General features: G+C 62.6%; 1 protein-coding gene across 23 annotated transcripts; it reads right to left on the bottom strand.

Annotated features, from left to right (window-relative positions):
- Positions 1-2,341: 2,341 nt before the first annotated feature.
- On the bottom strand, positions 2,342-12,773 carry DENND6B (DENN domain containing 6B). 23 transcript variants are annotated; one of them, XM_073882558.1, is made up of 20 exons: positions 12,524-12,773; positions 7,855-7,893; positions 7,738-7,780; positions 7,031-7,143; positions 6,634-6,714; positions 5,899-6,004; positions 5,720-5,799; positions 5,570-5,653; positions 5,262-5,317; positions 4,666-4,788; positions 4,483-4,578; positions 4,283-4,377; positions 4,102-4,167; positions 3,852-3,916; positions 3,665-3,754; positions 3,540-3,593; positions 3,141-3,250; positions 2,927-3,029; positions 2,728-2,805; positions 2,342-2,646 (listed from the first exon to the last, which is right to left on the bottom strand). In XM_073882558.1, exons 1-20 carry the CDS (start codon positions 12,683-12,685, stop codon positions 2,524-2,526), a joined length of 1,767 nt encoding a protein of 588 aa, XP_073738659.1. In that variant the 5' UTR covers positions 12,686-12,773; the 3' UTR covers positions 2,342-2,523. The 23 variants fall into 23 exon arrangements, 14 of the variants coding, with proteins under 14 accessions (XP_073738659.1, XP_073738660.1, XP_025737579.1 ...); XM_073882559.1 differs by having other exon boundaries at positions 2,728-2,802; XM_025881794.2 differs by having other exon boundaries at positions 5,570-5,632.
- Between the last annotated feature and the right edge of the window lie 228 nt (positions 12,774-13,001).

Raw genomic sequence — 13,001 nt, 5'->3', positions numbered from 1 at the left:
TTTTTTTTAATCAAAAAAGGAAGTTAAAAGAGGCATTATCACTAAAGGATATTTTAATACCAGAAATGTGGGAAGGCCACTATCCCAGACTAAAAGGGAATGTTTAAATAAAGCACAGGAAGCACGGGGGTGAGGACTGTCCTTCCTGGCCCTGGTGTGGCTGACAAGTCCCCCACGGCCACAAGCACACAGCCCCTCCAACCTCAAGAGGCCTCAGCGACCAAGCACAACACCCTCTTGGGCCAGCTGGCTCCTGCTTCTGGGGGCCCTCCTGCCCTTGGGGCTCTGATCCGGGTGACAGGGGCAGGAGGGCCTCATCTGTCTGCCCTCTCCCCCTCACTGTCTGCTGGGGGCCTGCTGGGGGCCAGAAACTCAGCCAAACCAGAGCTGGCCTGATCCTAGGAGGGAACAAGGGAGCTTGTGGGGGACAGAACAGAGCCGGCAGGACTTCATGCCAGGCTCCCACAGAGCCCCCACCCAAGGCCACCTTTGTGCAGAGAGGTTAGGCCGTGAGGAAGAGGGATCCTTCATGGCCCCAGGCACTCCAGGAGACGTGCTCCCTCACACTTCTCCACTTCAGCCTTGGGTTCTCCACCCCGGGCTGCGCTGCCCACCCTGCCTGGAGTCCTCCCCGGAGCTCCTGCCCACAGTGGTCCTTAGGATGAACTGCTGTGAGGGACAGCCATGGGGCCCAAAACACAGCCCTCAAATCCCCAGGGGGGTGGTACTCAGGGAATTGGGAGAACCTGGTTGGGCCATCCTGGACTGATGGTGGCCAAGGTCCCTGGTGGCTTGGAGGAGGCCCCCTCACTGCCCCTTCCCTGCAGCAGACCTCCGAAAACCGCGTGAAGTGGCTGCCCAGTGCTTGGACACTCAAGCACAAGCTAGAGTGATGTCTGGGGTCACCGTTGTGAGCAGGACCCAGGTCAACTTCCCAAGCCTCCCACACACCTTGCAGCCATAGCGCTCGGGGGGCCTAGGACTGGCCCCGGCCCTAGAAGGCACACGCGAGCACCAGCCAGCCACAAGAAAGGTGCTGGCATCTTTGCAGACCCCCTTCAAGACCACATCCCGGGTGAGGAGGTCACCCCTCCACACCAGCCAGCCAGGGCAGGCTGCCCAGAGCGGCATCTTGGGCCACCATGGGGCCTCCTACTCCCCAGCTCCAGCCGATTTTGTCTGCAAACCTGGGTCCGCTGCCCGTCGGGCACTATTCTGTTCTGTTCCATTAACAGCCATGCCCTCGGACCCTGCCCCACACTGGGTTCAGACAGGCTGTCCTAGGCCACTGTCAGGGGGATGAGTCGAAAGCGGTGTTTCTGAGAGCCGTGCCACGCACCCCGCGGCCCTGCCAAGCTCAGAGCAGGGAGAGCCGCGGCCAGTGAGCACTCCCTCAGCAGCCACTCAGGAGAAGGGGCAGCACCTCCCTGGGCCTGCACTCAGGGAGACGGCCGAGCCCCGTTCAGGCCCCGTGGGGCAGAGCCCAGTCAGACATCCACACAGCCTCGCGGCTCAGATGAGGGGTCTGAGGTGAGGGCTGGAGGTCGGGAGACTTACCTGCAAGGCTCACAACGCTGGGTTCGCACCTCACGCCCACCCTCCCGCGGGCTGACGATGCCGTCACCCTGTGCTAAGCCACTGGGTTCCACCAGGCCCAGCACTGCACCGTGCCACACTGGGTAGGTTAGCACCTTTGAGGGCCCTTCCGCTCCGTGCAGAGGAGCCCGCTGCTCCAGGCTGCAGCAGCTATGGAGGGCTGCAGCTGAGGGCCTCCAGTAAGTCTAGAGTCCCAAACCCCTCCGGCTGCGCAAGGGGGTGGATGGACACACGGGAGGCAGGCAGCTCGAGTGCCTGTCAGAGAAGCAGCAGCACTGGGCAGAGTACACGGAAGGGGGCCGGCCGGGTGCTCCAAGAGTCAGACCCAGGACGATGCCCCAGACCCTCCTGGCAGCCTCCCAACAAGCTACAGGGCAGAGCTCCGCCCCGCAAACAGGCCTCTGCCCCACCCCAGCCAATGACCATAACAGCCAAGTATCCTGGTTCCCCCGCACCCTGCCAGACGGCTGGCTGGCCATGTGAGAAGAGGTGTCCGCCTAACAGCTGCCTCCTTCCGTCTTGGGCTGGGCGGCCTAGTGGGGCTAAAGGACACATCCAATACAAGGCCTGGGGCCCCAGGGCTTGGGCAGGTGGGCACCACAGGGGGCGGGTGGCCCTGTGCCCAGAGCAGGGAGGGTTCCAAGCCAGCCCCGCCTCCCAGCCTTGGGGCCCTGCAGCAGGCAGGTGGGACCCAGGGGGAGGTAAGGCTCTGGCCAGCACGTGATCCAACAGTCAGGGGCCAGGCTGTGGTTCCAAATGCCACCTTTACTGCTGAAACAACACGGGTGCCGACGGGGACGGCCAAGGCTAGACAGCAGCTGTGGGGAGCTCAGGTCGGGAGCTCGTGCCTGGCTGGGGCCACCTCTCACCGAGGAGAAGGAAGCTTGGCCAGACCCAGGCCCCTGGACCTTGCCCCTTGGCCCTGTCCTAGGGAGGGCACAGGACAGCCTGCAGGTCCTTGGGCAAAGAGCCGATGACGGTCTCGATGTGCAGCTGTGCCCGCTGCAGTGCTGCCTCCTTCACGGGGAGCTGGTGGCCCTGTGCCTGCACCTGCAGGGGCAGCGGTGGTCAGGGGCAGGCGACCTCCACATCTGGCTAGTGGAGGCTGGACAGGGCCAGGAGGCATCTCACCAGCTTCTCCCGAAGTTTCAGGACCAGGTCCACGACCTCCACCTCAGACTTGTCCTTCATCCAAGTCTCGATGTTCTGCTGGGGAGAAGATGGAGCCATCCACCACCAAGGCCCTCACTCTGCCCCTGTGCCCCCCCCCCCGCCCCTGCTCTGGGCATGCATGCCCCCAGCTCCTCCCCCAGCCCCAGCTCCCCCTTACCGCCTCACAGATAGCCTCAAGGTGCAAGGCCTCCAGCTTCTGGGCCATCTCTTTGTGCCGCTGCCGGTACCAGCCGTCAAAGTGGGGGGATTTGAAAAACCGCCTGTGGGTGGCAAGATGCAGCAGCTGTGGGCTGACCCCGTGGCCCCATGTACAAGGGCAGTCTGCACCAACCACTGCAGGAGCCTCAGGACCCTACCTGCCATCCACCCACCTGTAGAGGCCCAGCCAGTCGCCCTTGAGGATGCAGGTGAGCTGGGGCCCTGCGTGCTCCAGGCTACGCAGGAAGTCATCCTGGCGGAAAGGGCGGATCTGGGGAGGAGTCTGAGACAGGGGCCTGGTGAGCCCAGGTTGGTGGGGGACACAACCTCACAAGCCCTGCCCCTCAGCTGGCCAGGACCCTTCCTTGCCACACTCCTCAGCCACACGAGGACCCACAGCCCCCACCCTTCCCGGGACAGAGCCCCTCATGTGTGGCCCCCATTTTTCTGTCCTATGAGGGATGTCTGGCATGTGTGGGGACAGCCTAGAACCCTGGGGACTCCTGCACACCCAATGACCTCCTCCCTCCCTCCCTCCCAGGCCTTCCCCAGACTGCCACCTGGACCCGCACCTTCCAGGGTGTGATGCTCTTCTGCAGGGGCATGAGGCTGGCCATGTAGTGCTCCTGGTGGGGGAGGGGAGTGAGCCTGGGGCCATGGCCCTCTGCCCCCATCCCCCTCCTGCCCTGGGCCTCACCAGGGGGATGATGAAGCTCTGCGTGAGCTCCAGGAGGTGCCTTCTCAGCAGTGCTGTCTGTGTGTCCCAGGGCCTCTTCTTCTGCAGCCCCTAAGGGAAGGGGAGGCATGGGCTCAACTCCAATGCAGCCCTTTACACAGAGCAAGCACACCCCCAACCCCCGCCTCCGGCCTCCCCCAGCCTATACCTTGAGCAGCCGCTTGAGCAGTGCCTTGTCCCGGTGGAGGTGGGCCGAGTACGTGGTGTAGAGGCCTGGCAGGAGGGCAGAGCTGGCCCTGTCCCGAAGGGCCTCCCCCTATAGCCCCACCCCCTTTGGCTGGGACTGCACATCTATGCCCACCTCCAACCGGGTGAAGCAGAGAAGGTTCCCTGAGAACTCAGAGCCCACTGCCTGGGTTCTGGAGGAGAGGAGGGGTTCCGGCCCAAGGGGCACACACCTGGCTTGGTGTCAAGGGTCTTCAGCCTAGAGGGCTTTTTCAGCTTGACCTGCTTAGGAAGATCCCCTACAGAACACACCCAGCGCTGGGCCTCAGTGCCGCATCTCCACCCGCCACAGGCTCAGAGCCCTCCAGGCCCCACCTCCCCAGGTCCCCTGGGCAGAAGACAGGCCAGCCTCACCTGACATCTTGGGCTCTCCAACACGGAGGATGTGGGGCCAGTGCTGGAGTGTTTTGATAAAGAAAGGGTTTGTGACTCCCAGGACCACGTTTGGTCTAGAGAGAGGAGAGAAGAGAGAGAGAGAGAGAGAGAGAAGGGGCAGAGGCAGGCCCAGGGTGGTGGAGCCCAGGTGGAGGACGGGGCATGGACAGGGCACTTACGGGGCCTGCGTGCGCGTGGTGAACTCCTTGAACTCGCTGTCATGGATGGTGAAGTAGGGGCGGTAGTCACAGCAGAACTTGAGGGGCTGCAGACAGCTGCGGGGCGGGGGCACAGCCCGAGCTATAAGTAGAGCCAGGGCCGCTCAGGTGCCCCCGACCCCCTCCCTCTGCCACCCAGCCTACCTGATTAAGGCCAGCACCATCTCTGAGGACATGGCGGGCGAGGGTGCCAGGACCACCAGGGGCTCCCCGAGGAGCATGAGCTCCCACAGAGTCTGCACATGGGTCAGCACAGGCTGGAAGCACCTAGTGCCAGCCTCCAGTCAGCAGGGGTGGGGGCTCCCAGCCCTGACCCTCCCTGCCCCTGGCAGGTCTAGCTCTAGGTGAACACTGCCCTGGAGGAAAGCAGCGAGGACCTCTGAAGATACTGAGGGGGTGCCTAGGGCACCTGGCCCTGCACCCCCACGCATAAGCCGGCAGCACAGGGCAGCTGGGTCTCTGAAGCCTGGCTCCCTCACAGACTTTCCTGGAGAGGAGCAGTGAGTATCTCCCAAGGCAGCAGCTCCCTTCCCTGCACCTGACTTCTGACACCTTCCTGCCCTCTGGGTAGAGGCAGCAGGGCCCTGGGCTTCTCTTCTGCACAACGCTCCCTCACGGAGCTGGCCAAGGGTTCACTTCTGATAGGCAGTCCCTCTGGCAGCCCCCACCCTGCACAGGCTTTACCTCACAGGTCCCCTGACCACCTACTCAGGCAACAGGCAGCAGCCTACAGGCCTCACCTGAACAGGTCCAGTTCATGGACGCTGGTGAGGACCACGGGGGCGGGCAGCAGGTTCTGAGAGGAGGAGCGGGTGGGGTCAGGCCGAGGGCAAGGCTGGCACCCTGCAAGCCCCAAGCAGCACCTCTCACCCCAGGAGACTCCTGGGGGCTATAGCCCCTGCCCTGCACAGCTCCCCACCCCCACAGCACTGGAGAGGGTGGGGGGCACCTAGCCCCACAGCAAGATGCAGGCAGGCCCCTAGGGAGGGCAGGGAGGCCTGGGGAGGTGGGAGGTGTGGCACCCCCGACCCAGGAACAGGGCCCCCACCTCATGGCTACACTGCTTCGGAGGACTGTGCTCGGGCCTGTCCACCCTGGACGGGACGTGAACCTGGAGGGCAAAAGGGAGTAGCTGCCAGATGGGCGTGGGTGTCTCCGTAAACCTGGCGCCTTCCCTCCCCCGACGGCCAGCCCTCACCTGGAGGACGACTCCCATAACAGGCAGGTTCAGGGTCTGCCCAGGCACAGGGGCTGGCCACTGGTCAATCTCACTGCACACTGTGGGCACAGGGGACTAGCGTCAGGAGCCTGTCGAAGCCACTGGGGGCGATGGCTGGAATGGTGAAAGCACGCTGGCAGCACCTGACAGCCACTCACCCGCTTCCAGGCAGGGGGCCAACTTGTCGAAGTACTCGGGGGCAATCAGGCTCAGGAGTGCCTGGAATAGCCGGACAAACGGCAGGCGGGACACCAGCACCAGAGACTGCAGGGCCCACAGGGCCAGTGAGATGGAATCCCAGACTCATCCAGAGTCTGCCCAGGGAAGTGCATCCCACAAACCCCATAGGAATGGGCCAACTTGGACCCCGGAGTTATTAGAAGAAAACCCAAAGCCTGCCTCAGACAAGGCAGGGAAACCTCAGATGACAGCTGGGCCCTGGGCCTTCAAAGGGAAATGCACATGGCCAAGATTTCTGGGATGATCTCCCGAGGAGTCAAGCAGCTTTTGCTTATGGTGTCTGAGTTCAAGATGGAAGTTGTCCTAATCTTGAACGGGTGACAAGGGCCCCTCCCCAGTCAGCAGCAAGAAGCAGGGATATCCTGAGCTCAGAGACAGAGGGCCAGGGTGCTGTGCCGGGCAAGGCAGGGCAGCAGGGCCCACTCCCCAAAGGGCCAGCAGGAGAGCTGGGTACAGCGGCACCCGTCCCCCAACCCCTCACCTGCTGCCCAGGCAGGGCGGCCTACATAGCCCAGGGCAGTGAGTTCTGCCCAGTGCCAAGTGGCGAGGGGCTTCAGGAGGAGTGGGCGTTTCTGGAGGCTCAGGACCCCTAGCCTGATGGCCACCAGCCCTGACTCACGGCAGCACCACCCCAGAGCAGTGAGGTGGCTCACCTTCTGGAAGTAGCCCCTCTTCACGGAGCTGTCCTTCACCTGCCTGAAGTACACGTAACCAAAGTAGTGTGCTGGCTCCCTCTGGAAGGAACAGTGTCAGCCAGGCCGAGTCCACTGCCCAGGTTCCCTCCCGCCCACCCAGACCTCCTGCCAAGGCTGCTACAGCCATGGGGGTCAGGCCTGGGGGTCCTTGGCTCAGAAGGTGGCCAACACCTCGACAGGGAACATCTCTGCGGGGACAGTGGTCAGTAGCTCAGAGGCCTGGGAGAGCTAGCCCACCCCCAATGCAGGCTGGGGTGCCAGTCCCACGGGGTGGCGGGGCTTGCAGCACTGGAAATCCTACTGGCTGTTCCCACTGCCCAACCCTGGCCTCTGGGGAGAGGCTGCCCACACTCACTTGCAACGACACGGGCGCCCCACTGTTGTAGTGCCAGTCCTCGGCATGCCATGGACTCTTCTGTCTGCCACACTGCCGAATGCGGAAGCTGAACTGAGTGTCTCCGAGGCAGCCTGGAAGGGGAGGCAGCCCCCACCAGCCCATGTCAGGGCTGGGACCTCTCCTGCCAGCATGCCGGGGAGGGGACCAGAGACTGGGCTGTAAACACCCCAGAGAGAAAGCCCAGCCTTCGAGGAAGGCCGTGCCCTAATTCCTGTACCTGAGAGTTTCAAAATAAACACAGCACACATCGGTACAGTCAGCTAGCACAGAGGGGACACTGGGAGACCCCAGTGGGGCCCAGTCAGCTGCTCTGTGACAGAAAAACAGGGCTGCCTGGACACCTAAGCCCCGGAGAAGAGCAAAGGCCAGGACCCAGTTCCTGGTGGCCACTGTGGTGGGATGAAAGGGACCGGACCCCACTGATCACTCTGCCCAGAGACACTCTTTCCTTGAAAATCGGGGGCACCTAACCACAACTGCTGCAGTGTGGAGTTCTGGGTGTCTCCATGGAGCGGGGAGTGGGGCTGGCATGCACAGGCAGTGATGCTGGTGGTGGTCATGCCCGGGCCCGGGCCACAGGGCCTCCTGGACAGCCATATTTCCCACCTTCTTCCTGTTACCCACTCCCCAGCCCCAGAGCCAATGTCCCAGGTGGGGTTGCCTACCTGAGTGGGAGTCAGGGAAGGACAGGTAGCAGATGCTGCTTTTCTGAAACACAGGAAACCGGGTGAGGGCTGGCTCAATTCAGGGCCACGTCTGCTCCCAGGAGGGCCAGGACCCACCTCCTTGTCCGTGAGCCGGAAGTCACTGGGGTACACCAGCTGCAGGGACACAGAGCACTTGGTACCATCAGCTGGGCAGTGGCTGCCATGCTGGTCCTGCCCCCCACCTCCTCCTCTGGGCCCTTTCAGCATGAGACCACTCCATCCTTCCCTTGTCTTGGCTGGCTCCCACACCGGGGCCAGTTCCCCAACTCCTTCTCACACCCCTCATGCGGACTGTGGCCGGGCCTCCCCGCCTCTCCTGTCCCCCAGCTTCAGAAGGTGGTTTTGAGAGCCCTCCCGTGGCCTCCTCTCTCCTCTAGAGTGTGATCACAGGGATCTGCCTGCTGGCCTCCGCCTCCCCTTCCCTCCACCTCCGGGACGCCTCTACTCAGCCGGAGGGTCTTAGCCTGCACCATTCCCCCAGGCTTGCTCCCCAAGATAGGGCCTGGCTGGCTTCCTCATGTCCTGGTCTGGCCTCAGATGTCACTAAGACCGTGGCACCCATGCCTGTTGACAGCACCTTGAGTGCTGTCACCTCAACCTCTGCTAGTCAGGGACCCGGGACCTTCTGGCCTGTACCCCTCCCCCCGGAGCAAGAACCCTAGGAGAGCACCCTGGGCCCCAGCAGGGTCAACAGCAGGCCCTCAGGGATCTAGGAGCAGGCCACATCCTAGAGGAGCAGCGGGCTGAGGCCTGGCTCTCAGGCTCAGCAGCTCTATGCACAGGCCCAAGGCCAGAATGGATTTGGTTGTAGGATACCAACAAGGCAGGTGGCCCCATAGCCCTCACTCCCAGTGGGCCTCTGAGGTGTCTTCTGGGGAGCGGGGGTGCCTTAGGCTTTGCTGTTGCCCTGACCTGTGCTCGTTGGGAGCCCACAGGGGGTCAGGAGCCTCGGGCTCTCTGGAAGGGGCAGTGCTGGGAGCCCACAGGGGGTCAGGAGCCTCGGGCTCTCTGGAAGGGGCAGTGCTGGGGGCCCACAGGGGGTCAGGAGCCTGTCCTCCAAAATTCAACACTGAGGAGGAGCTGGGTTTTAGCTGAAATGAGGCTTCTCCTGGGGTGTTGGCTGGACCCCCAGTAGAGGGCAGTGCCACGCTGGAATGATGCAGCTTCTTGTCCTTTTGCTCGGGCCGCTGGGCCTTGCTTCTGTCCCCTCTGCCGCACACCAGCGTCCTGAGGACAGGGAGTCCTGGCCGCGGCAGCGAGTACACCCTCACCAAATACAGTATCCGCGATGTGTCCGGAAACACATCGTGGAGGCAGAACAGAACAGGAAGGTCGTGCAGGGACCTCAAGGAGATGTCAGCTCAGGGGGCAACAAGAAGGAAGGGTCAAGAGAAGGGACAGGAGCTGAAAGGGATTTGTCTATGGGACCAGACCCACAGAGGCACCTTGGGACAGCCCCAGGAGGGGCAGGAGCCACAGGACCACTCAGCCAAGCCCTCAGGTGTCCGTGTCAAAGAGGGCCAAGGAAAGGCGGGTGCCTGGCAGCTGGGGCAATGGGCCTCACACTGAGGTCAGGGGTCCGAATCTGGTCTGACAGCCACAGGAGTCTTGCAGCATCAAAGCAGGCCACGTTGGCCTCTGCATCCATGGCCAGGGAACCCATGTTTATGGCCTGGTGCAGCTTCTCCTGGGAGCAGAGACCAAAGGGAAGGCCAAGTTGAGCCATGCCTCAAGGAGGAAAGGAATGGAGCCGGCCGTCAGGCAGAAAGCAAGGAGTTGTGCTGCCCGAGGACCCTATCCTCCCAGGCCCACGAAGGCCTTGTTTCTGCTGAGCCAGCCAGCACCAGTGCTGCTCCTGGAGCCCAGCCATCCCTGAGGAAGACAGATGTAGCCACGTGTCCTTCGAGAAGGCACCTCTCTAGGACAGCGCTTCAGTGTCCCAGGGAGCTCTAGGACTCCGCGACGTCAAAGCTGCCTCCTTCACGCTCATCCTGTTACTCGTGTGCAGGGCTGTTCCCAGAGGCTGCCCCACACACTAGCACAGGGTACACAGCAGAAGCTGATGTGGGGGTCCAGCTCTCTTCTATCTGACCAGATGCTTAAAAGGTTTGTAAAAGTAGGGGGCGTCTGGGTGGCTCAGGGGGTTAAGCATCCGACTCTTGGTTTCAGGTCAGGTCATGACATCCGGGTCCTGAGTTCAAGCCCCGCAACATCAGGCTCCATGCTCAGCGAGGATTCTGCCTAAGATCCCCTGCCTCTACCACTGTCCTTCCGCCTAGTCACTCACATGCACTCTCTCACTAAATATAAATAAAATCTTCAAAAAGAAAAAGGTCTGTGAAAGTGTCAAATGATACTAAATTCTGTTTTGAAAAATATGGTTGTCTTCATGAAAATATTTATATTAACACATACAGTATTTGTTTTTTTACAATAGCTTAGTAAGTATTTTAAACGTTCTCATTTTTCTTAAAGATTTTATTTATTCATTTGACAGACAGCGAGAAACAGCTAAAGAGGGAACACGAGCAGGGGGAGGGGGAGAGGGAGAAGCAGGCGCCTGGCTGAGCAGGACCCTGGGATCATGACCTGAGCTGAAGGCCGATGCTTAACGACTGAGCCATCCAGGCGCCCCTAATTTTCTCAGTTTTAACTTCTAATACAGTAAACATTGATAGGTATGACCCATACAAAAAGCTTTTTGGGGTCAATAATTTTTAAGACTGTAAAGGGTCCTGGGACTGTGCAGTGTGGGAGCTATGTCCTGGGAGGGCATGAACACCCCAGTGGAGAGGGCCTCTTTGGGCCCTCCGGCCAGAGTTCACCCCACAGGCTTCCCAGATGTGCTGGGATGGGGCGGAGCCAGACCCTCTCCGCAGCTGATCCACAGGTTCTCGTCGCCCCCATCCCCCAAGGCCTTGCCTGGCCTCCTCCGCCTCACCTGTAGGCTTCAGTGTACCTATCGGCTTGGATCCCCCCTGCCCCCCATAGCCTGTGTGCGCTGGGGGTCCCAAACCACTGTGTCTCTAGGACAGAATGTGAACTCCTGGAGGGCAGGGCCTTGTCTTCTCGCCTAACTCTGCTTTCCCCATGTCCAGCACTGGTGCTGTGGGGCCTGGCTGCTCAGTACTTGGTTTATTGGACGAATGAACGGACAGCTCCTTGCCTTTATTTTTACTGGCTTTTCTGAGGGAGAGGTTACCTGAAGCAGGCTCTTCTCCCCTGCCCGGCTGCCCCCTTCCCACCCTCCAAGACTGGCCATGCCCTACCTCTTCCTCTGAGCTGCGTTTGTCCACAGAGCAAGTGCGGGCCATGAGCTCCTGGAAGGCAGCCCAGCACCTCGTACAATGCTGGGGTGTTTGCGGTGCTCAGGCAGTCCAAGCTGTGAATAAGTGAGCATGGGGCAGGTGCTCCTCAAAACCCGGAAGGTTCAACTGAAACAACCCCCAATCAAGAGGCAAACCTGATGAGGACTGTCTGATAGATTCATGGCCCAATTCCCACACAGACTTGGTGATTTAGAGGGGCCCTGGGTCCCCAACGCCCCCTGCCAGAGCTGTGTCACCGCACCAAAGGCTCCGAAGCCCAAGCACACAGAGCCTTTAACAGTACTCACCTAGAATTAGCTTTCTAAACGGTTAAGTTCTAGAAAGATGTACGGGAGAGTGCCTTAAGGAAGCAGGAGAATCTCTGAACTTCTCGTGATTTTCTGAGGAGCAATTTGGGCCACGGCAAGAACGTGGGCTCCGTAACACGGGGCAGAGCATCTCAGCTCTCTGCTCGGGTCTCTCCGACCAGTGGGGCTACTACAGTAATGCACACCTGGTGGGGGTGGCGGTGCTGGAAGGGGGTGTCCATAGGGAGCTGGGCACAGGGCTGGGATGCAGAAGTCCTCCGCAGGGGTCGGCCCTTTCTGTTTAGAAGACTCGGATTTCCCACAGCCTCTCGGGGCTCAGCGGAGCCTTAGAACGCACCCCTTCCCTCCACCACCGCACTGGCTTCCCGAAAATGGCGGTTCAGCCCCGCCCCAGCCCTCTGCGGTCCGGGGTGTCTAGCTCCAAGGCTCTCAGAGAGTCCCTTCTGACTGCGGCGGAGCCCAGCTCTCGTTGTGCCCCGGCCACGGAGCGGAGGCAAGCCCATGCCGACAGGCCTGCGGGAGGCCTCGCTCCCCGAGTCGGCCACATTTCCACCCGTGCGCGAAGACGCATGCAGGAAGGGAGGCTGCCCGGGATGGGGACTCCCCAGGCCCGGTGAGGGGGCTGCCGCTGGCGCACAGAAGGACGGCGGGCGTGGCTGGAAAGGGACAAGGCGTCTGGGTCTGGTTCTACGGGGACGACGAGGTGCGGGAGGGTTTTCAGCAGGAGCGCCACAAAGCTCGGACTGTGAAGGGCAGTCGGGAGGGGGGACGGCAACGGGCTAACGCGTCTCCAGTGCCGCTTGCCCCCCGGGCTCTGGCTGGAGCACCCGAGCGGAGGAGGTTCCGCCGCTCAAGAGCGGAGGAGAGAGACGAGGCGGGCTTTCCCGGGAAAATCAAGAGCGCCGCCTTGGTTATCCCAGGTGCAGGGCGCCCGTCTCCTGCATCCCGGGGGGACGGCCGGCGCCGGGCTTCGGAGGAGGAGGAGGCCGCCCGGGGGGTCGGCCCGAGGGCTCCTCCCGCGCAGACAGCTCCCGGGCTGCCGGCGGCCTACAGAGCAGGCGCCCTCCCCCCGCCGCCGCCGCCCCGCCGCCCCGCCGCCCCGCTCACCTCGAGCGCCTGGCCCAGCTCCAGGTCGAAGGTGACCACGCACACGCACTCCAGCCAGGCCGAGAAGCGCGCCCAGGGCGCCGCCGCAGCCCGCGCTCCGGGGGCCGCCGCGCCCAGGCGGCCGCGAGCCCGGCGAGGCCCGGCGCCGGACAGCGGGTCCATGGCTGTGGGGACCGCGCCCGCCGCGCGTTGCCGGGGGAACGGTTCCGAGCCGTTGCCGGGGGAACAGCCCGGAGGCGGCGGCCTTGGCGCCGGAAGGGACCGCGCCGCGGAGCAGTCGAGCGGCCGCCGCGGGCCAGAGGGGCCCTGCCACGGTCTCCGCGCCCCTGGCGGCCGGAGGAGCGCCGTGCGGCGGAGCGGCGCCCCGCCCACCAGCGAGAAGGGCCCGCCCGGGCCAGAGCGGCCGGAGCCAAGAGGAGGCACTTCCGGGAGGGCGGGGGCGGCGCCGTGGGGGACCCGGGGAAGTCGGGTCAGGCGG

Source organism: Callorhinus ursinus, unplaced genomic scaffold (assembly GCF_003265705.2).
Source record: "Callorhinus ursinus isolate GAN/ISIS: 27379988/994484 unplaced genomic scaffold, GSC_fseal_2.0 scaffold48, whole genome shotgun sequence".
Classification (NCBI taxonomy): Eukaryota; Metazoa; Chordata; class Mammalia; order Carnivora; family Otariidae; genus Callorhinus; species Callorhinus ursinus.
Note: the sequence above shows the minus strand (reverse complement) of the source record. Positions and strands in the feature narration are given on the sequence as shown.

Bases quoted from the DNA above. Each gene is read 5' to 3' on its own strand.
- DENND6B (XM_025881789.2), bottom strand. From the start codon at position 12,685: ATGGACCCGCTGTCCGGCGCCGGGCCTCGCCGGGCTCGCGGCCGCCTG. The intron at 5,800-5,898 runs GTGAGTGGCTGT...CTGTGCCCACAG, and splicing joins GGCCCCCTGCCTGGAAGCGG to TGTGCAGTGAGATTGACCAG. The intron at 3,917-4,101 runs GTGTGTGCCCCT...CCCTCCTGCCAG, and splicing joins GACCCTTGACACCAAGCCAG to GCCTCTACACCACGTACTCG.